This window comes from Monodon monoceros, unplaced genomic scaffold, assembly GCF_005190385.1.
Source record: "Monodon monoceros isolate NGI ecotype Baffin Bay Population unplaced genomic scaffold, NGI_Narwhal_1 Super_Scaffold_7, whole genome shotgun sequence".
In the NCBI taxonomy this organism is placed as follows: domain Eukaryota; kingdom Metazoa; phylum Chordata; class Mammalia; order Artiodactyla; family Monodontidae; genus Monodon; species Monodon monoceros.
The window spans coordinates 7,765,397-7,792,639 of record NW_021703784.1 but is presented as its reverse complement, the minus strand read 5'-3'; the positions used below and the strand labels follow the sequence as shown (position 1 = coordinate 7,792,639).

Below are 27,243 nucleotides of genomic sequence, written 5' to 3'. Positions count from 1 at the left end.
TGCCGGTTGTGTGACCCTGTGTGTGTCCTTTAACCTCCCTATCCTCAGGGGTTTTTTACCTAGAAAAAAAAAATGGTATCTATCAAGAATAATTGTGAGGACTAAATTAGAACTTATGAGCTATTTAATTATTTTAAAATATATATTTTGAGGAGCCCTGGAGGTGTCATCAGTGGAAATGACAGACAAGGGAGCTCGAAAGGACTGTCCCTCCACAGAAACACTGACCAAAAGAGCAAAATTCATTGAAATCCACTTTGTCTAAGGTTTACAGCAACCAAGAAATGATGAATCAGAATAAGGCAGCTTAAACATGGTAGGAAAGTTCTATGGCATTTTAAAAATAACAGATTTCTCCCAGCTTGCTTCCCACATACACACACACACACACACACACACACACACACACACACACACACAGAGTGAGAGAGAGAGAGACAGAGAGACAGAGACAGAGAAAGAGAGAGAGAGAGAGGAAATAAGAAGGGGGAATGTGCTTCAGTAAACTGGTCAGGGATAGTCTCACTGTAAGTAGTAAACTCAGCAAAACAGAAGGTTATATGCTACCATGGGACTGCTGGTCTCTGAGCATGACTTTCATGACTGGTGAATTTACCTTGGAAAGTAGAAGAGGAATCCCTTATTTCTCCTTAGCTGAGGTCACCCTTAGAAAAAATTCTCACATTCACAGAAAGATAGGCAAGATGAAAAGGCAGAGGGCTAGGTACCAGATGAAGGAACAAGATAAAACCCCAGAAAAACAACTAAATGAAGTGAAGATAGGCAACCTTTCAGAAAAAGAATTCAGAAAAATGTTAGTGAAGATGATCCAGGACCTCAGAAAAAGAATGGAGGCAAAGATCGAGAAGATGCAAGAAATGTTTAACAGAGACTTAGAAGAAGTAAAGAACAAACAGAGATGAACAATACAATAACGGAATGGAAAAATACACTATAAGGAATCAATAGCAGAATAACTGAGGCAGAAGAACGGATAAGTGACCTGGAAGACAGAATGGTGGAATTCACTGCTGCGGAACAGAATAAAGAAAAAAGAATGAAAAGAAATGAAGACAGCCTAAGAGACCTCTGGGACAACATTAAATGCAACAACATTCGCATTATAGGGGTCCCAGAAGGAGAAGAGAGAGAGAAAGGACCCAAGAAAATATTTGAAGAGACTATAGTCGCAAACTTCCCTATCACAGGAAAGGAAATAGCCACCCAAGTCCAGGAAGTGCAGAGAGTCCCATACAGGATAAACCCAAGGAGAAACACGCCAAGACACATAGTAATCAAATTGACAAAAATTAAAGACAAAGAAAAATTATTGAAAGCAGCAAGGGAAAAATGACAAATAACATACAAGGGAACTTCCATAAGGTTAACAGCTGATTTCTCGGCAGAAACTCTACAAGTCAGAAGGGACTGGCATGATATATTTAAAGTGATGAAAGGGAAAAACATAAAACCAAGATTACTCTGCCCAGCAAGGATCCCATTCACATTTGACGGAGAAATCAAAAGCTTTACAGACAAGCAAAAGCTAAGAGAATTCAGCACCACCATACCAGCTCTACAATGAATGCTAAAGGAACTTCTCTAATTGCAAAACACAAGAGAAGAAAAGGAACTACGAAAACAAACCCAAAACAATTAAGAAAATGGTCACAGGAACATACATATCAACAATTACCTTAAACGTGAATGGATTAAATGCTCCAACCAAAAGACACAGGCTTGCTGAATGGATACAAAAACAAGATCCATATATATGCTGTCTACAAGAGACCCACTTCAGACCTAGGGACACACACAGACTGGAAGTGAGGGGATGGAAAAAGATATTCCATACTCATAGCAGATAAAATACTCATAGCAGGTAAAATAGATGTTAGAATAAAGAACGTTACAAGAAACAAGGAGCGACACTACAAAACAATCAAGGGATCAATCCAAGAAGAAGATATAATAATTATAAATATATATGCACCCAACATAGGTGCACCTCAATACATAAGGCAACTGCTAACAGCTATAAAAGAAGAAATTGATAGTAACACAATAATAGTGGGGCACTTTAACACCTCACTTACACCAATGGACACATCATCCAAACAGAAAATTAATAAAGAAACGCAAGCTTTAAATGACACAACAGACCAGATAGGTTTGACTGATATGGATAAGACATTCCATTCAAAAACAGCAGATTACACTTTCTTCTCAAGTGCACACAGAACATTCTCCAGGACAGATCACATCTTGGGTCACAAATCAAGCCTCAGTAAATTTAAGAAAATTGAAATCATATCAAGCATCTTTTCTGACCACAATGCTATGAGATTGGAAATGAATTACCGGGAAAAAAATGTAAAAAACACAAACACATGGAGGCTAAACAATACGTTACTAAATAACCAAGAGATCACTGAAGAAATCACAGAGGACATCAAAAAATACCTAGGGACAAATGACAATGAGAACACGACAATCCAAAACCTATGGGTTGCAGCAAAAGCAGTTCTAAGAGGGAAGTTTATAGCAATACAAGCCTACCTCAAGAAACAAGAAAAATCTCAAATAAACAATCTAACCTTACACCTAAAGGAACTAGAGAAAGAAGAGCAAACAAAACCCAAAGTTAGCAGAAGGAAAGAAATCATAAAGAGCAGAGCAGAAATAAATGAAATAGAAACGAAGAAACAATAACAAAGATCAATAAAACTAAAAGCTGGTTCTTTGAGAAGATAAACAAAATTGATAAACCATTAGGGAGACTCATCAAGAAAAAGAGGGAGAGGACTCAAATCAATAAACTTAGAAATGAAAAAGGAGAAGTTACAACGGACACCACAGAAATACAAAGCATCCTAAGAGACTACTACAAGCAACTCTATGCCAATCAAATGGACAACCTGGAAGAAATGGGCAAATTCTTAGAAAGGTATAACCTTCCAAAACTGAACCAGGAAGAAATAGAAAATATGAACAGGCCAATCTCAAGTAATGAAATTGAAACTGTGATTAAAAATCTTCCAACAAACAAAAGTCCAGGACAAGATGGCTTCACAGGTGGATTCTATCAAACATTTAGAGAAGAGCTAACACCCATCCTTTTCAAACTCTTCCAAAAAATTGCAGAGGAAGGAACACTCCCAAACTCATTCTATGAGGCCACCATCACCCTGACACCAATACCAGACAAAGATACTACAAAAAAAGAAAATTACAGACCAATATCACTGATGAATGTAGATGCAAAAATCCTCAACAAAATACTAGCAAACAGAATCCAACAACACATTAAAAGGATCATACACCATGATCAAGTGGGATTTATCCCAGGGATGCAAGGATTCTTCAATATATGTAAATCAATCAATGTGATACACCATATTAACAAATTGAAGAATAAAAACCATATGATCATCTCAATAGATGCAGAAAAAGCTTTTGAGAAAATTCAACACCATTTTATGATAAAAACTCTCCAGAGAGTGGGCATGGAGGGAACCTACTTCAACATAATAAAGGCCATATACGACAAAGGCACAGCAAACATCATTCTCAATGGTGAAAAACTGAAAGCATTTCCTCTAAGATCAGTAACAAGAGAAGGATGTCCACTTTCACCACTATTATTCAGCATAGTTGTGGAAGTCCTAGCCATGGCAATCAGAGAAGAAAACGAAATAAAAAGAATACAAACTGGAAAAGAAGAAGTAACACTGTCACTGTTTGCAGATGACATGATACTATAAATAGAGAATCCTAAAAATGCCACCAGAAAACTACTAGAGCTAATCAATGAATTTGGTAAAGTTGCAGGATACAAAATTAATACACAGTAATCTCTTGCATTGCTATACACTAATGATGAAAAGTCTGAAAGAGAAATTAAGGAAACACTCCCATTTACCACTGCAACAAAAAGAATAAAATAACCTAGGATTAAACCTACCTAGGGAGAAAAAAGACCTGTATGCAGAAAACTATGACACTGCTGAAAGAAATTAAAGATGATACCAACAGATGGAGAGATATACCATGTTCTTGGATTGGAAGACTCAACATTGTGAAAATGACTATACTAACCAAAGCAATCTACAGATTCAATGCAATCCCTATCAAAGTACCAATGGCATTTTTTACAGAACTAGAACAAAAAATCTTAAAATTTGTACGGAGACACAAAAGACCCCAAGTAGCCAAAGCAGTCTTGAGGGAAAAAATCAGAGCTGGAGGAATCAGACTCCCTGACTTCAGACTATACTACAAAGCTACAGTAATCAAGGCAATATGGTACTGGTACAAAAACAGAAATATAGATCAATGGAACAGGATAGAAAGCCCAGGGATAAACCCATGCACCTATGGTCAACTAATCTATGATAACAGAGGCAAGGACATACAATGGAGAAAAGACAATCTCTTCAATAAGTGGTGCTGGGAAAATTGGACAGCTACATGTAAAGGAATGAAATTAAAACACTCCCTAACACCATACACAAAAATAAACTCAAAATGGTTAGAGACCTAAAGGTAAGACCGGACACGATAAAACTCTTAGAGGAAAACATAGGAAGAACACTCTTTGACATAAGTCACAGCAAGATCTTTTTTGATCCACCTCCTAGAGTAATGGAAATAAAAACAAAACTAAACAAATGGGACCTAATGAAACTTAAAAGCTTTTGCAAAGCAAAGGAAACAAGCTGAAAAGACAACCCACGGAATGGGAGAAAATATTTGCACACGAATCAATGGACAAAGGATTCATCTGCAAAATATATAAACAGCTCAATATTAGAAAAACAAACAACCCAATCAAAAAATGGGCAGAAGACCTAAATAGACATTTCTCCAAAGAAGATATACAGATGGCCAAGAAGCCCATGAAAAGCTGCTCAACATCACTAATTATTAGAGAAATGCAAATCAAAATTACAATGAGGTATCACCTCACACCAGTTAGAATGGGCATCATCAGAAAATCTACAAACAATAAATGCTGGAGAGGGTGTGGAGAAAAGGGAACCCTCTTGCACTGGTGGTGGGAATGTAAATGGATACAGCCACTCTGGAGAACAGTATGGAAGTTCCTTCAAAAACTTAAAATAGAATTACCATACGACCCAGCAATCCCACTACTGGGCATATACACAGAGAAAACCATAATTCAAAAAGACACATGCACTCCAGTGTTCATTGCAGCACTATTTACCATAGCCAGGTCATGGAAGCAACCTAAATGCCCATTGACAGACGAATGGATAAAGAAGAAGTGGTACATATATACAATGGAATATTACTCAGCCATAAAAAGGAACGAAATTGGGTCATTTGTAGAGACGTGGATGGATCTAGAGACTGTCATACAGAGTGAAGTAAGTCAGAAAGAGAAAAACAAATATCGTATATTAACGCATATATGTGGAAACTAGAAAAATGGTCCAGATAAACCGGTTTGCAGGGCAGAAATTGAGACACAGATGTAGAGAACAAACGTATGGACACCAAGTGGGGAAAGCAGCAGGGGTGGTGGTGGTGTGATGAATTGGGAGATTGGGACTGACATATATACACTAATATGTACAAAATGGATAACTAATAAGAACCTGCTGTATAAAAAAAAAAATAAAATTCAAAAAGTCAATAAATAAATAAATAGAGCTCTCCTGGTGATAGTAGAGTCGTTGAAACAGCACACTGAAAATACAGAACATTTTATTTGAACTGTAAGCTATACAGGAACAATGGGTAGATTATTCTTCATTGTTGACTGCCTCCCTAGTTACTTTAACATCCACGTTACCTTCTCCAGCCCCCAGCACTCTAGGAATGAACTATCTAGGGAACTGTGGATGTATTGAACAATTCTGAGACTCCCAGCCAATCCTCGGGGATGCTGGGTCTCATGGTAGAAAAGAACACGCACAGAAGATCTCCTCAGAGACACTTCTTTCATGTTCTTTCTTGGATCTGCACATATTGTCTGAAATTTCCATTTTCACATCCCTCAAGAGGGTAGAACTTCTCTGGTTTCATGTAGTCTCAGTCACCCAGAACTGAGCTGCTCCCTTGCTTGAGGAAAAAGAGACAAGATTTTCTGATCTGACTGTTCCTTCAAACCCTGATCTAGAAGAAATTGTTCTTTTCCTGCCAGATCACTGGTATAAATCCTATGGGTACTGGGAAAACCCCAGGAGCTTAAGGTCATTGAGCTGCCTTGGAACAGTAACTGTGGTTCTTCATCTTGTTGACCTTCCTCATCACATGTGGCATCTGCCTAAGGTGAGATCTCTTTCCTCAAATCAAATCTTGGCACTCACCACCAGCTCCATTAACCTATCCAAAAATGTCACTGTGTGAAAATACCTCTATGACCAATGAATTTCAGGATATTTTTACTGTATTCACCATGGAGAGTAGATCTATGTCTTTTGAAAATAATGGTAACCGATTGGAAAGTGGATTTCCATTCAAGAAACATCAATTTATTGTTTTGCTTGGTAACGTTGGAGGTGCAAACCAAAAATCCTAGTGCATAATCTAAACATCTTCTAATCATATACATAAAGATGTAATTGAGTACTCACCTAGTCACTCGCAGAGCTGAGGAAAATCCAGGGCTACTACTCTTCTGGACTAACTGGACCTCCAGAACCCTGTGATGGAGAGAAGGGTAGCATGAGTAAAGGGGTCATACAGACTCCACATGAGGTTTGGGGCAACAGGCAAAAGGAATTCATTCCTGAACACTTTTAAGTCATGGGTCTGTAATTTATGACATAAGAATAATTATTTTGGGGTGCCCTAAGAGGATAGGAAAAAAGGATTAGGAGCACTGAGAAAAGGTATCGAATGTGGCCCAGTAAGAAAATCAGGTATTATGGGATACTAAGACTGGGAGTGTGAATTTGAGGAGATTTTAGGAGAAAAGTAAGTCAATAAAATAGGGTTCAAATATAAGCAAGTAATTCAGATGGATCAGTAAAGCTGAGAGGGGGAAATTTCTGCTTTAGGGGAAGTGGTAAAATAATATCATCGGAGTGTAATTAAGTGAGGAGACAGTTTCTTGTGGGGCAGAGGAAGAAAACCTTCCCTTCTTTCGTGTGTGCCACCATTAGTCAAAGAATTAACTACGGAATTCCTAGAAGGCAAGGAGGGGAGATCTCAAAAAGTCGAAGAAAGAAATGTAAAAGTGTAAGAGAAGATGCTAAATTTCAGGGCATTGAGAGGATGGAAAGGGACAGATCATCTAGTGAATAAGCAGAACACAAAAACAAGTGATGTAGAGTGAGTGTGTGTGTGTGTGTGTGTGTGTGTGTGTGTTTGTGTGTTAGAGAGTAATACATGATTACTTCATGGTATTATTTCAAAGCTTCACCAGAGTCCTAGGTGCCACAGGTAAGCAGTTAACTAGTTATATCCCCTTCCTCCTTCCTCCCTGTATGGAAATGTCCATTTGCTCTTTGGGCGTGTAGTAACAACCCCCAGTATATTCTGGAGAGCATCTCTTCCATACGTCACTCTTGCTGTCCCTGCCTCTTCAGCCAACATCTGTCTTAGACTACTACCCCACTTTTCTGTAGACCTAGAGTGTGCTCTATTGCAGTCTGCTTCCTTCAGGTTGCTGTTTCTTTCCCCTGTATTTCTTTGCCCTAAGCATGGGCACAGACCCTTCCTTCAACTCCTTGCAATGACAGCAGAGACTAAGCTGCAACTCCCATCACAATTTTTGGAAGGTATAGGAATAACTGAAGGAAACTAACAGAAAACTTAGAATGAGATACTAAATATGGCTGTTCTTAGAATCCACAGGCTCAATCCCCTCTACAGGAATTTTACATTCAATCACCACCCTAATTGATTACCTAGTCACTCTCAGAGTTGAGCTAACACCCCCGCCCCCCCGCAATTCCTGGCTCGACATCAAGTGGGAAGGACCAGCTTACCTCCCTCCAGGTGAAGTAATCTCAAACCTCTCTCTTAGTAAAAGTCTAATTCTCAACCACCGGGAACTCCAAGTACGGGAAGCAGTTTCCTCCTCAGCTCTCATTTTCTACCCCAGGGTTTAATTTGTTCCAGGATGATTGACAGCAGGAAACTACTCCCTTCATGAGTATCCTCTGTCAATGCGTCTGAATCTAACCTCTCCACCTCTCTTCTCCATTCCCTATAGTACTGAGTTTTAAAGGCTCTGTGCTTAAGCCCTCTTTTGGACTTCCTGCATTCCAATTATTTACACTCATATATTCTCTCAGCTTGAATGAGCATCTCAGTGTAAATGGCTCTGAATCCAACCCACCTAGCCTGGATTTATCCTTGTATTCTCCCACAGCGTGGTATAATGAAAAGACCACAGAAATCCTGAATCAAAAATCCTGAATGCTAGGACTGAAATAAATTGGGTCCAGGACTTACCCAGGCAGTCCCTCTTCCCCACAATTTGCCAAAAAGAAAAAATTTTAGAGTCCCTGGTTTCCCTAGGAGCAGGAAATGCCTTTGAAGGACTTCCGCAATGTCCCCACCCCTAGCCCTTCCTGGGGAAGCCCAACCTGGTAGATATATAAATGGGCACCTTGCAGCTTCCTGTTCTAACCTGCTGTTTTCTCCCTCCAAGATGGACAACTCCCTCCTGCTAGGGCTCCCCACCCTCCTCTGCTGCTTTAGAGGTGAGTCCCTATGGTTGACAGTTGGAGAGACGTGTCCAGGATCCTGGAATGGGTCGGGGTTCACATGACAGAAGTTCTCTTATGAGAGCCATATGGTAACAGAAGCTGTCATTCTGATGCCATGACTTTTGTCCACAGCACATCATGTCCCTGGGACATTCACCAAAGTCTTAGTCTGCCCTTGCAGAAGGAAACAGGTAGATTATAAAGGAATTGCAAAGATTTTCACAGAAGCTGTGAGGTGAGGTTTTTAAAATGAGGTCTTCAGAGAGTGTGTCTTTTTTTTTTTTTTTTTTCCCAACAGTACTGTACGGGTCATTTGCAGACAAAGAACATGGAAGTGAGTAGAAATGGATCAGTGGTGTGGGATGGGGAATTTGGGGGGAGGGAGGAGATGAAAGGGGCAGGCTGAGCAGTGAGGGTTGAAAGGAATCCAGAGATAGACCTTGAATTTCAACACTCAACAACTTCTTCCAGCAGCACCGGGCTGGGATGGGAGCTGATTTTAAGTTTGATGAAAAAACATGAGCAGCAGTTGACAAGGCTAAGGATGAGTGTATTAAAAAGCAAGAAAAAGGGAAAGGGGGAAGTGGAATGTTGATTTTTAAGGCACTAGCTGGCTAAATCCAAAGTGTAGCAATTTCATGGATTTCAGATGCTTTCCCCCTTGTCAGCTTCCAGGCACATGTAGGTAAGAAAGTCACATAGGTCAATTAAAAAGAAGGGAATGAGGCACACACACAAAAAATGTGCATTTATCTTTTTCCTTTGAGTCTGTGCTGTATCCTAAGAGGCGGGCAGGGGAGGCTGAGAGGCCTCTAGAGGTGAAGAGAACTGAAAAGAGGGAGAGGTGCAGATATGCCACGAGACAGCGGACTAGGCTTTGGAGGGACATAAGAGCCTAGAGTGGCTCCAGGTTAAGGGAGCAGGATGGGCCTCATGTGTTACAAGGCTTACAGTGACCCTAGGCAAGGGTAAATCTTAGAGAAAATTGCAGATATGTTTTATTTCTCTTTGCCAGCACAGTCCACGAACTATTTGTTGGTGAATACCATATTCCTGGTGAGTATGAAGAGGACCAGACCTGATTATCTCAGTTTTGATTTTGTTCCCCTTTTCCTTAACCCTCCACCTGTTTTACAGGCTAAAACTTCTGAGACCATAAACTTTAGCCCCTCTTTTGACTTAGCCTATTTTAATAGAGGTAGATTCCCATGTTTAATGAATCTCTGACAAAGCCCTCGGGGCTCCCAGCAGACTTCAAATTTGAAAGGGCAGGTGGGTCCTTTCATAGTAGTGTGAGACCCTCTCTCACTTCGACTTCCCTACTCTCTGGCCCAAATTATAGAAATTATTCAGTGTAGGATGTGCCACCTCCAGTTTCCAGGTGAGAAGTGTTCCAGAGGCAGAGGAATATGTACTGCAACAATGGAAGAGGCTTGCACAACTGGGAGGATTTTCAGAAGTAAGTTGTGGGTTTGGGGAAGGAGGAAGGGGCAGAGGAAGCAGACAGGGATACATTAGTCATAGTAAAAAGGTGGGACCTTACTTTAGCTCAGGCAGTCTCAACTCTGGGATGACTGACTATCTCTACCCCATCGCATGCCATAATGAAAAACAGATAGAGGTAGTCTCTAAGGGGTGGGGGTCTGTAGCTATGGAATCAATATTTTGAGAAGCCTGAAGAAAACAGAGGAGACTTACCTGAGGGGAAAGGAGAGGCACAATACGGCCAGTGGAGAACAGCTGGATGTTGGAGTGAGGAGGGCAGTTCTTTGTCTTTGTCCCTGCCTGGACCTCCTTGTGGGTGGTTTTAAACTGTGAAAATAGAGGGGCCAGTGTTAGCAATAAATATTGACTAAATGGCTCTTCATGGGTAAGACTAAACATCATGATTTCTCAGTTTTCCTAGCCTTTGTGCTGAGCGATTCCTTAGTGTTTCTAACCCTTACTTAAACCAGGGTTACCATTCCCTGTGGAATGTGCCCAAGTGGAAACATCCAACTTGGGCAATCCTTGAATTGCTGCTGTCATTACATCCCCACATCCAGGAATTTTTTTTTAACTACTCTGCTATTGCTTTTCTTTTGGGAAACCCCCAAATTCCAACATCTTCTGATTCTTCACATTTGAATAACCGAGCCTTGAACTACACAAGGTTGTTTTTGTATGCTGGTGCAGGCTGGAAAGAAGGTGTTTTTTTGTTTGTTTGCTTTTCCAGAAACCTCTTTGCTGACCTGTTTCTCCTCCTTCTGCAGATAATGGTACACCCTGGTTAACCTTTAGGGGCTGCCTAAAGAACTGTGCTAATGTGAACAATATAATGGAGGGTCTATCTGGTAAACTTCAGGTGCTGCAGAAGACGTGACTTGTGCAACGAAGACCTCTAGAAATGACTGGTCCTTTTCTGGCTCCAGTCTCTGGGTGGGTGACATTGTTGGTGCCACCTCTTCACAATGATTTTCTAAAAACACACATTTCAGATTGCAAACATATGGCTCTGCCTTCTGCATATGTAAGAAAAAGCCCTCTCTTTTTCTATCAATAGATTCTCTGCCTTGGCCCCTGGCAGGGTGAGGGGTAGGGAACACCTTGAATACAAGATCAACACATCCTGCAGGTTATTACAGAACCTAGTGTTTTCACTGAATACCCAAGTTGCTTCAGAAAAGGAAGAAGATAGGTCAGTTCTTTTCCCTGCTCCTTCCCTTCCTTCTGTGACAGAATATTTTCATTTTTTTCTCTTGGTATTGTTCTTCTTATCTCACTCCAATTAAAGCGTATAACTCTGACCTCATGGGGAGGGAGGGGGCAACATGAAAAGAGATGACTTAAGTCTTCATAAATTTTGTTCATGAATACTATTCTCCGAGAGAGGAGCAGGGCAGAATATAGAAAGAAATTTGTACTGGAGCCATGAAGAGAAAAAGATTTTCTGCCTTGTAGAATGAGACTCTCTATGGAGTTGGGGGTTGGAGAAGAAAAGGAGAAGGTATGCCTGGAATTCTAGAGATAGTATTTGCACTCTGCTTCCCTGGCAAACTCATAGGAAGGCATCAACCCCTAGACAGGGAAGAGCTGTAGTATGCTTCCAAGGAGATGAGACCAGAAGTAGTCACATAAATATTCCCATGCCTGCAGCATGGCATGGAGGAAGCTGAGATCTGTGGGGTCTGAAGAAGCCATGTGGGTCTGTCCACTAGACATCTCAGCAGCAACCTCTGTGGAGAGCTGTCCCCATGACCAGATGCCTTTCCTCACCCTCCACCTCCTCCTCACACACGCTCAGGTCTTCCGCTTGTACAGTTCTAGCACATACATCCTGCAGGTTGTTACAGAACCTAGTGCTTTCACTGAATACCCAAGTTGCTTCAGAAAAGAAAGAGGATAGGTCAATTCTTTTCCCTGCTCCTTCCCTTCCTTTCCTCTTTTTCCCTTCCTGGGAAAAAATAGGGGTTGGAAAATGTATGCTCATAAGGATTGATTACTGATTCCTAACAAACTGGTAGGATGAGGCCTGAAAAGGGTGATTAATTAATATTATAAAAATATCATAAAGAAAGTTACATTTCTTCCATACCCATATTGTGTTTTCTTCTTTCTCTCGTCTCCAAACCCTTCTTTAATTTCGCCAACAAATATTTATTTTAAAAGTCCTGTATTTAAGGCACTGCTGGACCTTAGGATACCGTAGCCTGACCGCTGTCCTCATGGTGTCTGAAGCAAGAATGAAAATATAAAGAGATAATTAAACATGCAAGTTGAAACAAAATAATAAAAAATAAACAGGTGGGAATATTTGGTATAAAATATAACAAATAAAAACAGCCCACAATAGATGAAATATTATACGTATTTCTTGAAAAAGATGTGCAAAGAATTAGGCACTTGGAAGACCAGAATGAGGAACTCTCCCAGAATACAGTAAGAAAGAAGAAGATGTAGAAAAGATGACCATAGAATAGAAAGGCTTACAGAGTACAGACCTAAGAAATAAGGAAAAACATAAGCTAAATATAGTAAAACATAAGTTATATATAGTAAAACATAAGTTAAAGACTATGAAAGATGACAGATCTTTAAGCACTTCCAGTAAGAAAGAGCATGAAAAGCATAAAGGGAGAAAGAATAAATGCCAAAGTCTTAACAAAGAAACTTAGAACAATGTATAAATTCAGAAGAAGTCATGTCTAAGTTTTATTTCTGGCATAGCAGATTGTTAATTAAGATAGCCGGTTTCATGGACGAGTGCAAAAATCTTTGAAGTCAAGGTTCTTAAAAGAATCTTTTGGTAAGGGAAAAAACATAATAAAAAAAATTTTTTATAACTTTCTCCCCATGGATAAAAGAATAAGAATGATACTTTGTGGATGTTCTCAATGTATTTATTTATCAGAACCTGCTTTATGACAAAGAATATTTTGAATTTTATGTAACTATAGAATATTTTCTCATTCTTATCTTTCTTGGACCCTTTAAGATTAATCTAGTATTGGTCATTTTATCTTCTCTATTACCTTTTAAATTATACATTCTTTAATAATTCTTTTAATAGTTATGCATACTTAACTCTTTACAGTCTACCTTAAGTTAGTACATTTACCACCTTATTAGCAACCCAAGAACACTGTAAGAATTAGATTCCATTTACTCACTTCTGCTTCTTGTGCTACTATTGTCACTGTGTTGTTGTTTATTGTGGTAAAACATACATAAAACAAAATTTACCATTTTAATCATTTTTAAATATACAGTTCAGTGGCATTAAGTACTTTCATGTTGCTATACAACCATCACCACCATCCATCTCCACATGGATCCTACAACCATCTTTTTCATCCTACAAAACCGAAACTCTGTATCCATCAAACAATACTCCCCATCCCTTGGCAGCACATTCTACTTTCTGTTTCTGAGTTTGACTATATTGGACACCTCATAGAAGTGCAATCATCCAGTGTTTGTCCTTTTGTGACTGACTTATCTCACTAGCATAATGTCCTCAAAGTTCACCTATGCTGTAGAATGTGCCAGAATTTCCCTCCTTTTTTTTTTTTTTTTTTTTGCGGTACACGGGCCTCTCACTGTTGTGGCCTCTCCCGTTGCAGAGGACAGGATCCGGGGCATGAACCCGTGTTCCCTGCGTCGGCAGGCGGACTCTCAACCACTGCGCCACCAGGGAAGCCCATCCCTCCTTTTTTAATGCCAGATAATATTCTATTGTAGGTATATACCACATTTTGTTTATCCATTCATCATCCATTGATGGACATTTAGGTTACTTCCACCTTTTAGCTATTGCAAATAATACTACAATGAACACAGGTGTACAAGTATCTGTTCAAGTCCCTGCTTTCAATTCTTTAGGGTATATATCCAGAAGTGAAATTGTTAGATCATATAGTAATTCTATGTTTAAATTTTTGAGGAACTGCCATACTGTTTTCCACAGTGGCTATGTAATTTCACACTCCCACCCAGAGTGTACTAGAGCTCCAATTTCTCCACATCCTTACCTACACTTGTCATTTTCTGTTTTTATGTTAGTAGCCATCCTAATGGGTGTGAAGGGTTATTTCATTGTCGTTTTTTTTTAATATAAATTTATTTATTTATTTTTATTTTTGGCTGCGTTGGGTCTTCGTTGCTGCATGCGGGCTTTTCTCTAGTTGTAGCGAGCGGGGGCTACTCCTCGTTGCGGTGCGCAGACTTCTCATTGCGGTGGCTTCTCTTGTTGCAGAGCACAGGCTCTAGGCGTGCGGGCTTCAATAGTTGTGGCACTCAGGCTCAGTAGTTGTGGCTCGCGGGCTCTAGAGCGCAGGCTCAGTGGTTGTGGTGCACGGGCTTAGTTGCTCTGCGGCATGTGGGATCTTTCCAGAGCAGGGCTCAAACCCATGTCCCCTGCATTGGCAGGCAGATTCTTAAAAACTGTGCCACTAGGGAAGCCCTCATTGTGGCTTTTATTTGTGTTTCCCTAATGATTAGTGATGTTGAGCACCTGTCCATGTGCTTATTGGCCATTTGTGTATCTTTGGAGGAATTCATGTCCTTTTGTCCACAATTTAATCAGCTGGCTGTCTTTTTTGTTGCTGTGTTACAGGAGTTTTTTTTTTAATACATTCTGAATATGATCTCTTATCAGGTATACAATTTGCCATTCCATGAGTTGCCTTTTCACTTTGTTGATTCTGTCCTTTGATGCACAGAATTTTTAATTTTTACATATTCCAATTTATCTTTTTCTTTTGCCTCATATCTTTTTAAAAATTGAGATATAGTTGATGTACAGTATTATATAAGTTACAGGTGTACAATATAGTGGTTCACAATTTTTAAAGGTTATACTCCATTTATACGTATTATAAAGTATTGGCTATATTCCCTGTGTTGTACAATATATCCTTGTAGCGTATTTTATACATAATAGTTTGTACATCTTAATCCCTTACCCTTATATTGCCCTTCCAACCTTCCCTCCTTCCACTGGTAACCACTAGATTGTCCTCTATATCTGTGAGTCTGCATCATTTTTGTTATATTTACCAGTTTGCTGTAGTTTTTAGATTCTTCATATAAGTGATATCATACAGTATTTGCCTTTCTCTGTCTGACTTAATTCACTTAGCATAATACCCTCCAAGTCCATCCATGTTACTGCAAATGGTAAAATTTCATTCTTTTTTATGGCTAAGTAACCTTCTTTACCCATTCATCTGCTGATGGACCCTTAGGTTGCTTCCATACCTTGACTACTGTAAATAATGTTGCTATGAATACTGGGGTGCATGTATCTTTACAAATTAGTGTTTTTGTTTTTTCCGGATATATACACAGGAGCGGAATTGCTGGGTCATACGGTAGTTCTATTTTTAGTTTTTTGAGAATCCTCCATAATATTTTCCACAGTGGCTGCACCGATTTACACTCCCAGAAGCAGTGGGTCCCCTTTTCTCTACAACCTCACCAGCATTTGTTATTTGTGTTCTTTTTGACAATAGCCATTCTGACATGTGTGGGGTGATAACCCATTGTGGTTTTAATTTGCATTCTCTGAAGATTAATAATGTTGAGAATCTTTTCATGTGTCTGTTGGCCATTTGTATGTCTTCTTTGGAAAAATGACTATTTAGGCCTTCTGCCCATTTTTTAATCAGGTTGTTTGTTTTTTGATATTGAGTTGTACGAGCTGTTTGTATATGTTGAACACTAACCCATTGTCAGTCACATCTTTTGCAAATATTTTCCCCCAATCCATGGATTGTCTTTTCGCTTTGTCAGTGGTTTACTTTGCCATGAAAAAGCTTTTAGGTTAAATTGGTCCCATTTGTTTATTTTTGCTTTTATTTCTTGCTTTAGGAGACTGTTCCAAAATTATTGCTACAATTTCTAAGAAGTGTTCTGCCTATGTTCTCTTCTAGGAGCTTTATGGTTTCATGTCCTACATTTAGGTCTTTAAACCATTTTATTTTTGTATATGGCATGAGAGAATGTTCTAATCTCATTGTTTTACATGTGGCTGTCCGGTTTTCCCAGCACCATTGTTGAAGAGACTGTCTTTTCTCCATTGTATATTCTTGCCTCCTTTGTTGTAGATAATTGACCATAGGGGCCTAAGTTTATTTCTGAGCTCTCTACTCTGTTCCATTAATCTATGTGTCTGTTTCTGTGCCAATATCAATTGTTTTGAATATTATAGCTTTGTAGTATAGTCTGAAGTCTGGGAGGATTATAACTCCAGCTTTATTCTTTTTATTCACAATCACATTGGCAATTCAAGGTCTCTTGTTGTTCTATATAAATTTTTGATTATTTGTTCTAGTTCTGTAAAAAATGTCCTGGGTATTTTGATAGGGATTGCATTAAATCTGTAGATTGCTTTGGGCAGTATGGTCATTTTAATAATATTGATTCTTCTAATCCAAGAGTATGGGATATCTTTGCATTTATTTGTATGATCTTCAATTTCCTTCATCAATGATTTGTAGTTTTCAGGGAATAGGTCTTTTACCTCCTTGGTTAAGTTTATTCCTGGGTATTTTATTATTTTTGGTGTGATTTTAAAATGGAATTGTCTTTTTACTTTCTCTTTCTGATGCTTCATTGTTAGTGTATAGAAATGAAACAGATTTTTGTTTATTAATCTTGTATCCTGCAGCTTTGCTGAATTCATTTATTAGTTCTATTCATTTATTAGTACTATTTTTGGGTGGAGACTTTAGGGCTCTCTATATGAAGTTATCATGTCATCTGCAAATAATGACACTTTTAACACTTCCCTTCCAATTTGGGTATTTTTCTTTTTTTTGTCTGATTGCTCAGGCTAGGACTTCCAATACTCTGTTAAATGGAAGTGGCGAGAGTGGGCAACCTTGTCTTGTTCCTGAATTTAGTGGGAAGTCCCAGATTTCACTTGAATGTGATGTTGGCTGTGGGTTTGTCATAAATGGCCTTTATTATGTTGAGATATGGTCTCTCTATACCAACTTTGATGAGAGTTTTTATCATGAATGGATGCTGAATTTTGTCAAATCTTTTTCTGCATCTATTGAGATATTGTGTGATTTTTATCCATCCTTTCGTTAATGTGGTGTATCACATTGATTGATTTGTGAAAGCTGAATCATCCTTGTGACCCTGGAATAAATCCAACTTGGTCACAGTGTATGATCCTTTTTATATATTGTTGGATTAGGTTTGCTAATATTTTGTTGAGAATTTTTGCATCTATATTCCCCAAATATATTGGCCTGACATTTTCCTTTTCGTAGTGTCTTTGCCTGGTTTTGCTATCAGGATGTTGGTGGTATCATAAAGGGAATTTGGCAGTGTTCCTTCCTCTTCATTTTTTTTTTTTTTTTTTTGGGAATAGTTTGAGAAGGATAAGTATGTCTTTATATGTTTGGTAGACTTCCCCTGGTCCTGGACTTTTATTTCCTGGGAGGTTTTTAATCATTATTATTATAAATTCAATTTCACTTCTTGTGATCTGCCTCTTCAAATTGCCTGCTTCTCCTTGATTCAGTAATGGCAGCTTGTATGTTTCTAGAAATTTGTCCATTTTTTTCTAGGTTGTCCAATTTGTTGGCATATAACTGTTCATAGTATTCTCTTATGATTTTTTGTATCTCTATGGTATTGATTATTATTTCACCTCTTTAATTTCTTATTTTGTTCATTTGAGCCCTCTCTCTTTTATTCTTGGTGAGCCTGGATAAAGGTTTGTCAATTCTTTTTATCTTTTCAAAAAACCAGCACTTGGTTTCATTGATTTTTTTTTCTATTATTTCTTTTTTTGGGGGGGGTTCCTATTGGTTTTTCTTTTTGGTCTCTATTTTATTCATTTCCTCTCTGATCTTATTATTTCCTTCTGCTCAATTTGGGCTTTGTTTATTCTTCTTTTTCTTTTAGGTGGTAGTTTAGGTTGCTTATTTTCGTTTTTTCTTGTTTATTTGGGATGGCCTGTATCACTATAAATTTTCCTCTAAAAAGTGGTTTTTTTTGTTTTTTTTTTTTGTATCCCATGGATCTTGGAAAATTGTGTTTCCATTTTCATTTGTCTCAGGGTATTTTCTGATTTCCTCTTTGATTTCATCATTGACCCATTGGTTTTTTTAGTTGGATGTTGTTTAGTATACATGTGTTTGTGGTTTTCCCCTTTTTCTTTCTGTAACTGATTTCTAGTTTCATACCATTGTGGTTGGAAAAAATGCTTGGTATGATTTTTATCCTCTTAAATTTGTTGAGGCTTGTTTTCATCCAATCAGCCATTCTATATCTTTAGATTGGAGCGTTTAGTCCATTGACATTTAAAGAAGGCTCTGAACCTATTTTTATTTTGATTTATGCTGCTTTTTCATAGTTTCTATTATTTCCCTCATTTCTTTTCTTTTGGTTAACTTTGAAATGTCACATTGAGTTTCTATTTTAGAGACACGTTCTTCCGGTATTGTTTTGTTTTCCCTAATATGGTATTCAACTCACTTTTCTTACATATTATTATATGAGGTTCATTTGCAGTCTTTTTATGTCATACATATTTAAATTAAAGGTATTTTTCCAGTACAGAAGCATTCTTATGTTGGGGATGGAACTGGACCAGGGGAGATTTCCTAGCTTGATCTCTTGAATGCACTGAAAGCAAAGTAGTTAATTCGTTTTTATCTTTGTAAAGAAACCTCCATAATAATTTCCAGGACTTGCTACCTCTTGTTTCCTCTCCTACCAATAACTGAACTTTTGCCTATTCCTTAGTCTTTTTACCCTGTTCAATTTCATTTCTACCTACAGCTCCTTTCTTGCACAGAATGTAGCTCGATTTTTGCAGAAGGAATGTTAATGGTGTACTTCTATATTTCTGAGATCTTTGAGGGCTTAGGCTATTCTAGTAGACCCTGATTTTTTATATGGCATTTTCTTTTTACTATCCTACTTGTTCTGCCTTTTTTATAATGGAAATTGTGGAGATTCATAAACTATACTGCTAGCCTCCAACTTGTCCCAACTGAGAGACCATAGTCCTACCTAGACAGTCCTAAGCAAAGCTTTAAAATCAACCCAAGAACTCCACAGCAAACACCTTCAGCCTCCTGACTCACAGCCTCTTCCCAGTTGCAGCTCATAACATCCTTCCTGGTGGCTGGTACCTCTGCCTGAGGGCCCATGGGCAGGTTTCCCTGTCCCAGCGAATCCGCAATAGAACTACAAATAAATATATTATCCAAATGGCTGAAAGAGTAAAAATAATTTTTCATTTTTCCAGTTTCTCTTTGTCACCATTAGCAGCACCTTACCAGCATAAATCAAGAAATCCATATACATGTGTTGAATACTCACAAGGCATGTTTTGAAACATTCACCAATTGTTTTAGAGCCCAGTCCATTAAAACATAAAGTCAAATTGGAAGAGACTACTGAGGTTTCAGAGCCAGGTTCCTGGATTCCAATACAGGTGCAACTTGTATAAAATTTGCAATCCAAAGTTTTGAGATGTGATTTCCTGACAATTTTTCAATAATGAACACATTTCTATTGGAAATCTATGATTTTTACACACATTTATACAAAAGAAACCCTGTTTTTCCTGATATTAATAACCCTCCAGATTGAAAGTTCCATACAGTTGGTTTGTCTCCTTTGATCAGTTTTGCCAGCTTAGGTCCACCACCAACCAAGGGATCTTTGGCTGGAAGAGAATTCTGGACCTGAGTCTAGAACTACTGCACTTGCTCAGGGTCTGGCCTCCCTCACTGTTCCCTCTACTTCCCAGTTGTTTGTTGTTTGTTCTGTAAAATATAAAGAATGGAGTTGAAAATTAGGGGGTGATGGGGTGTTGTAACATGGGGCAAAGGGGAGTCAGAATCTCATGAAAATCCAAGATGGGAAACATATAGGACAGGCTCAGGAAGACAAGACCTGGAGTCTTCTGGATATGATGAAACTCTAGGGGCTTTGCCACAGTGCTTTAGGAATCTTCACTTCAAGCTTGGCTATAAATGTGTGACAGTTGGTCTCCATCTGTATCACTCAATGTGTACCTGCTACTCTTCCTGCTACCAGTTACCTTCCTCACGCTGTATCTCTTTATTAATGTGACACTTCCTCTTAGTTTCTAGTTTTGACATTTGAGACCATTCTAAACACTAACCACACATCACAGTAAGTCCCCCATGAATCATTTCACATGTGCAACCTGCTGCTAGTATCTCCACTCTATTCATATAAACTAATTAAACAACCCTGAATGGAAGAATCTACCATATTTTCTCCTTTGAAAGATGTTAAAGTATAATTTTCATTCTAACCCGATACAATTTGGGGGAAATTCCAGCATACATAAATTGAAAATATTTTAAAATTAATTTGTATATTAAAATATTTTCTTCTTTATAGAAATAGAATATGGTAGAAACTAATAACCATCATAAGCCTGCATATCAGGAGGAATACTACAAACCCTAGAATAATATATATGTGTATATAAATATATAGCTAAGATTCATATAAGATACAGGTAGTCCTTTGCAACATTTCAACATGCACGAATATTAGTTTTCACAGTGTAGTTAAACAACACCTGTCCCCCAACAATGAGGCTGAACTTTTAGTTGTAACAATATTAACTGTGAACTATTGCATAAACTTTGCTACTAGCTCTTTATTCCAAAATCATTATGCAAATAAAAGATGTGCATCATGAACAGTAACAGTTACATCACTTCTTTCAAAGTCTTGGTGATTGGTCACTGAACATCTATTAGTTACACACAGATAGTAAAGCATGTAGTTGTGTCGCCTCCTTGTCTCCCAGTGATAAACCCATGTGACATTTTACAAAAATGGATAATCAAAAGAGGGAATTAGTCAACAAATATGACAGAACAAAAAAATGAAAAGTGATAACACTGGAAATGAAATTAGATGTGGTTAGAAGATTTGAAAATAGCCACAGCAAAGCAAAGATAGGAAGAGACCTAGGCCTACATGAAGCTACAAGACAAAACATATTTTAAAAGACTGAATGAATATAAAAACAAGATAAAGTTGCTTCAACATCTCTTAGTTTAAACTGCAGTAGGAACAGAAAGCCGCTCATGGTTGAACTGGAGCATTTACTTCTACTTTGGATTGAGGACTGCAATCAAAAACAAATCCCAATCCGTTTGGCATTGAAGTTAGTTGCTACACTGAAGGAAAATGGTAGTTACAAGAACATCTGTTTACTGCCGGTAAAGGCTGGTTTCATCGTTTCAGAAGTCAACATGAATTGATTAATGTTAAGATACCTGGTACAGCTACAAGTGCAGATAAGGATGCAACTGTGAAATTTGCACCCATATTCAAAGAATTACAGGCAGTCCTTGTTTTGCACAGTAGTAAGAGACTGTCCTGTGCAAAAACTGCAGGATTTGGATAGAATGTAAATGGAGTTAAAAGATAAAGATGACCATGGGAGTGCTGACACTGCTGCCAGTCAAGAAACAGTTCTAGATATGCAGGAGGCAGAACTTAGTGAAGGTGAATATAAAGTTTTAAGTGAGGAAAATAGTTGTAAAGGATGAATGTGTCTCTAAGGAAGTGATGCTGTTGAAAAACTTCACATTGAAGGAATTCTCAGAGATGTTTCATGACATTTGACAGCACAAAGAATAAAATTTTGGAAGCTGACTTAAACTTAGAAAGGAGTATGACAATTTGCTAAACATAGATAAGATGCTCAATCCATATTATAAGTTATATAATGAGAAGAAAGCAAGCACTTTTCAAACTACTCTTAATACATTTTTTAATAAAGAAACAAAACATCATTAACAAAAAGAAAACGTAAGATGATGTTGCCATTGGGTAAGGGAAGGGCAAAAATTACTGGGAGAGATGGTTTCAAAATGTTAATCATTTTATTTGTAGCTAACCTGTTCAGTATCATATATACTTTCCTTTCCTTCTAGTCCAAATATCTTTGACTTTTCTGGGAGACAGCTTCCATCATTACACCTGTTGTCATGATTACAGCAATATGTTTCTCTCACTAAGTCATGAAGTACTTGGAACACTCCCTCTTCACAAGGCCTGCAAGATAGTGCTGAGTAACGGTAGAGATGTCTCCCAAAAGAGGAAAGCATATGTGACCACCTTGCTTACTCTCACCATCTTCTAAGCGATGACTTTTCCCCAGAACCTCAAAGTTTTCTATACACAGGAATGAGCCCCAAGGCTGTGTCTGCATCTCATCTGTGTCTCTCTAAATAGGACCAGGCAAAAGACATCTGCCCCCCATGCAGCCTCCATCCCAGGTCTGTGTATGGAGAATCCCACTTTCCTCACCCTCCCCTGGTCCCAGTCTCCCTCCACATCTTGAGTCCAGGGACTGTGGGCACCACTGGTAATATTTTTTGTCTCTTTCTACCCCTGCTTACCTGTAACACGATCACTAAAGTAAAAGTGGTCTGTGGTACAACTCCCGTTATACAGCAATAAATTAAACTTCCAACACTGCTTCATAGGTGTGTGACACTGCATTCCATTAAAATCTTTACAATAATTGCAAAATCAAAAAACTAAAGAAAGAGAGGAAAACTTTGATGCAGAATTCTAGGGAGAGGGATTCTGCTCCAGAAGCCTGCCCCCACCTGTAAACATTTATACACGGGTGGTGTCACACTCACAAGGAGGATGCTGACACCCCTCCCAGCTTCTGTCAGGGGGTCATTACTCCCTTCAAGAAGTTAAGGAGCGCCCCCCACCCAAGGCTGGGGGCTGAAAGAAGACACTAGAACAGTGAGTGAGGAGAGTGGTGGGTAGTCAGGGAGGGTAGAGAGATGATGTGTAAAGAACTAAAAAATGTCCCCTCTCATTGTGGCATTATTTACCCAGGAACTGAAAATGAACTACACCGTACATTTCGATGTCAGGACTCTGTCTCCTGTACAGAGAAGAAGAAAAATTCTCCTTGAACCACTTCACACCAGTCCCAAGAGTCAAGTCACCAAATCCCTCTCTTCCTCCCCATACATTCTCTGCCCACCCATTTGCCCACCCAAGTGCCACCCTCACCAGGCCTTACTCTCATTCATGAAGAGCACTGTGAATATGCCCAGCAGAAGCAACTGGAACATCCTGGGGCCCATTCCTGAGAAGGTCCCAGTGGGAGGCTCCAGCTTTTTTTATCCCCATCACCTGCCCTCAGGCATCCCACCAGAATCACAAAATCATAAATTTTAGGTCAAATCACCTGAATCCTCTCTACAGCGTTCCCAAGAGACAGTACATCCTGTCTTCGTTTCCACCTACTTAGAACTCAGGCCAGGCATATGTCCCATGTCATTTTTGTTAGCTCTATCATGAGATACTAATTAATGTTGGTGTCGAATCTCTCTCCCTAGTACCTCTTCACAGGGTTGTATTTCTGCTTGTTGGTCTACACAAAACATGTGTAAGTCCACAGCCACATGATGTCCACTCAGCTGTAACAAAGCTGGGGTCACTGAGCATCTGTGAGTGAGTTTCTCAGGCGCTTTAAGGTACCACAACCCTCCCGGACATTCACCTCAGCATGACCTCCAGAGGCACTACATCCTCACAAAGTGAGTCACTGGGATCAGAGCCGATTCCCCAGATACGGTCTGACTGCCTGGTATAGCATCTCTCTCTGAGAGATGGATGGGACAGCCCAGGAAGGAAAGTGACCTCAGCTTCCCTCCAGCTTTATTCGTTAAACTTTTCAAGGCGGACAAAGATCATAAGTGATTACAGTGGAGAGACGTACACTGGGGGTGATGGGGAGAAAGAGGAAGAAATATTTGGATTACTCACTAGAAAGGGAATGTGGCAGTACTATAAAATATAGATATGGATACAGATATATATACGCACACACAAAACTCCCTTACCACACTTCCCATGCCCCTTTCCTATTTGATTTTTTCTCCAGAGTACTTAAACCAGTTTGTCATTCTATAGCTTTTCCTTATTTATGGTTATTTTATCTCTCTCCCCTCACAAGAACGAAAGCTCCACAAACGCAAGAAGTTTCCTGTGTTGCGCTGCTTTCTTCTCAGCACCTAGAATGGTGCCTTGAACATATCAGAGAATCAAAAATATCTGATGACAAACTGGGTGGCACGATTGGTATGGTTCACCTGAGAGGCACAAGGGAAGGGTGCCTCTGTTCTGACAGCCTCTAATTCCAAGTTTGCAGGATGAAGTTCCTGGCCTTCACCTTGCAGTTAGTAGTCACGACAGAGAAGACAGGCAGTGGTGATGGCAGACTCCCCTGTCTTGGGGATGGAGGGAGTGTGGGGTCTCTTTACCTGAGTGGGCTCATTCCCAGAGCCAGACATGCGCTCTACCCAAGTAGGATCCCTCACGTAATCTTCATTCTGACAATACTCCCTGAACACCTGGGATGGAAGCCCAAGTGTGCTACCTCCCTGCTGTGTGACCTCAAATCAGTTACTGAACTTCTCTGTGCCTCTGTGACTGCATAGGTGAAAACAGGAACTCTCAGAGGTATAGCTGATATAGTTGTTAGGGCTTAATAAACTCACACGTGGGTAATGGTAAAGGGGAAGCAACAAATATTAAGACCTACGGGGTGTCCAACATTCTTTGGGCATGTGATACACTTCACCTTTTGAATTTTCTGAACAGCTTCATAGGTTGGAAATAATTGACCTCATCTTACAGTTGATGACCAGGAGCGCTTAGAGTTGGAATATCTTTCCCCAGGTAACAAGGCGCACATCTGTCTGATTCAGTTATCTTTCCACTCCACTGTGCTGTCTCCTTCTCTCTACAATCTGGAGAAGGGTTCCCAGGGCTGGAGCTCTAGAGTGACATGTACCCTGAATCATCAGATGACAGTGGGAGACAGGGAGAAGGGGTAAAAAAAATACTGTCTCCGTATAAAAAAAAGAATCTCTCTCTTGCTAGCAGAGAAAATATTATTCATGGGCAAACTCCCACTGAAACTAGGGGTCCCACAAGGCTGACTGGGATTTAAAACTTACAGGCCATTGTCAGGGAAGTAATTCACATAGGGACCACCTTTGTAAGTCTTGCATTTGGAACTTGTGAGACACAGGCAGCAATATACGGATGGAAGTCCCAGGGGGTCTGAGCTAAGAGCATTAAGCTTACCGCTCCAAGCAAAGAGCCTTTTATTCTCCCTGAGAAGATGCTCCTGCATCATAATTAAAATCTGGGCCTCAATCCCAAACTTCATGCAACCCAAGTCTTTCCCCTGTGTTTGTTCAGGCAACTTTGAACAACATTATTCTCAGAATAAAAGTCACAGAAATTTTGGAATTATACCAAACTTATTAAGAAGTAATTAAAATTCTCTTTGTGCCCCTGAATCTGAGAATAACAATGTGAATATTTTGCCATATCCCCATATAATATTATTTCTGTACATATATCTCATATTCATGTTATTAAAGACTATCACAGTTGACATGATATATGTGATATTCTGAGTTTTTGTTGTGGAATTTGCACCCTTATTGCTCTACCTTACTACCCCTCCTAGAATGTGAGGTCCAGAAGTAGAGATTCAGGAGATTCAGGAGCTGATCCCCTGGTAAACCCCTTTCAAAAGGCTGAGCCTGCCTTTGACTCAGCCAGAAGCTTGGCCAGATGCTTGGCCTTTCAACACCTCTCACCCCAGGACCTTACTGTGGGCCACAGACAGACCTGAGATACCTGGGGAACCTCTCCCTGCCCCAGATGGAGGAGGACATGCTTTCCAATCCTCTTTCCTCCCCACCTCTAAATGAGCCCCAAGAACTTGGCTCCCAGCATCCCCCCACCTCTCCTGGGGCCAGGGCCTGCACTGGCTCCCCCCACCCCTGGCTCCCATTCAAGGCTGTTCCGCTCCTTGCTGCTCTTTCCTAGACCAGGGGTGCTGTGGGACTTGCTGTCCTGTCCTGTCCTGCTCCTGTCCTATGCAGGGCACAAGCCGTTCCCATCCCCTATCTCTACAGAAGGAAGGAAGAGTAATGCCTTTGAAGCCAAATTAGGCTCCTCTGTAGTCAGCCCAAAGTTGGGTTTACTTTGCCTCTGTAGGAGGACAGTGAAAGGGCATGGGATGCAAGGGAAAATAAAATAAAAACAAAAATTCTCTCCAAATGTTTCCTGCATTCAGCAATATCCTCTTCAAGCATTTCAGCCAACCTCAAACAAGTGCTGCCTCTGGGCTTGCTCAGCAGGGAGGAGACCTGAGGGTGGAATCACCTTGTCCCTGGTCGGTCCGTGAGGAGACAGAGACTTACTTTACTACGGGTTTCCATTAGAGCCCTCATCCAGGCAGGAGAAAGGACGTGTGTGGTGGGGAAACAGTCACGTCTCTTCCCCAGGACCTCTAACCTGCCTCACCCCCAGGCCAGCAGATCGCCTGACACTAAGACCTACCTCCGACGCCTGCTCCCTCTAGCAGCCTTGATCAAGAATGTTGCCCTGCATGTCTGGATCTCACCCCAGAAACCACTGACCCACCCTCTCCTCCTCTATATTCAGCCCAAATCCGCCTCCTGACCTGGCCCCACTTACCCTCCTTTAACCGTCTTCTCAACTTTCTAGCCTTGGATAGCCTTGAAGGTACGCTTCAAGGGTAAAATAGAGGAGCTGGGCATAGAAGCAATATAGCCCAATGCCTTGATTTTACACCTATGAAACAGGACTGAATTAAAATTTCACCACAGTGTAAAGGCAGAGGGAGATCCTGATCCATGTCCTCTCAGTTATCAGGTCGGGAGTCATGTCTGACAGGTAAGAGAAACAAGGAATATGAATCTGGAGTCAGATATGGATTCTGAGTCACCACTTTTCATCAGTTCAGCTCCTACTACATGTTGGGCTTAGGAGCTTAACTCATGTAACGTAGCTGAAAAGGGGATCAGTTGTGGGAAGGCCAGGAATAACCACTAACTGCTTCATAAGGACTTCTCTGAAAGATTTCTCCATGACCCCATCTCCTGAGACTCTTCCTAGATTGAGTCACCAGGATCTCAGTCTCTAAGGCAGACAGGGCTTTGCCTAGAGACCATTCTCTCAAGCCCCATCCCAT

At 39.9% G+C, this 27,243-nt stretch overlaps 1 protein-coding gene across 1 annotated transcript; it reads left to right on the top strand.

The window, feature by feature from the left end:
• Window positions 1-8,629: 8,629 nt before the first annotated feature.
• Window positions 8,630-11,071, top strand: PATE1 (prostate and testis expressed 1). Its single transcript, XM_029207918.1, is given in 4 exon segments — window positions 8,630-8,681; window positions 9,985-10,146; window positions 10,940-11,003; window positions 11,005-11,071. Coding segments are annotated over 4 exon segments (345 nt in total).
• The last annotated feature ends 16,172 nt before the right edge of the window (window positions 11,072-27,243 follow it).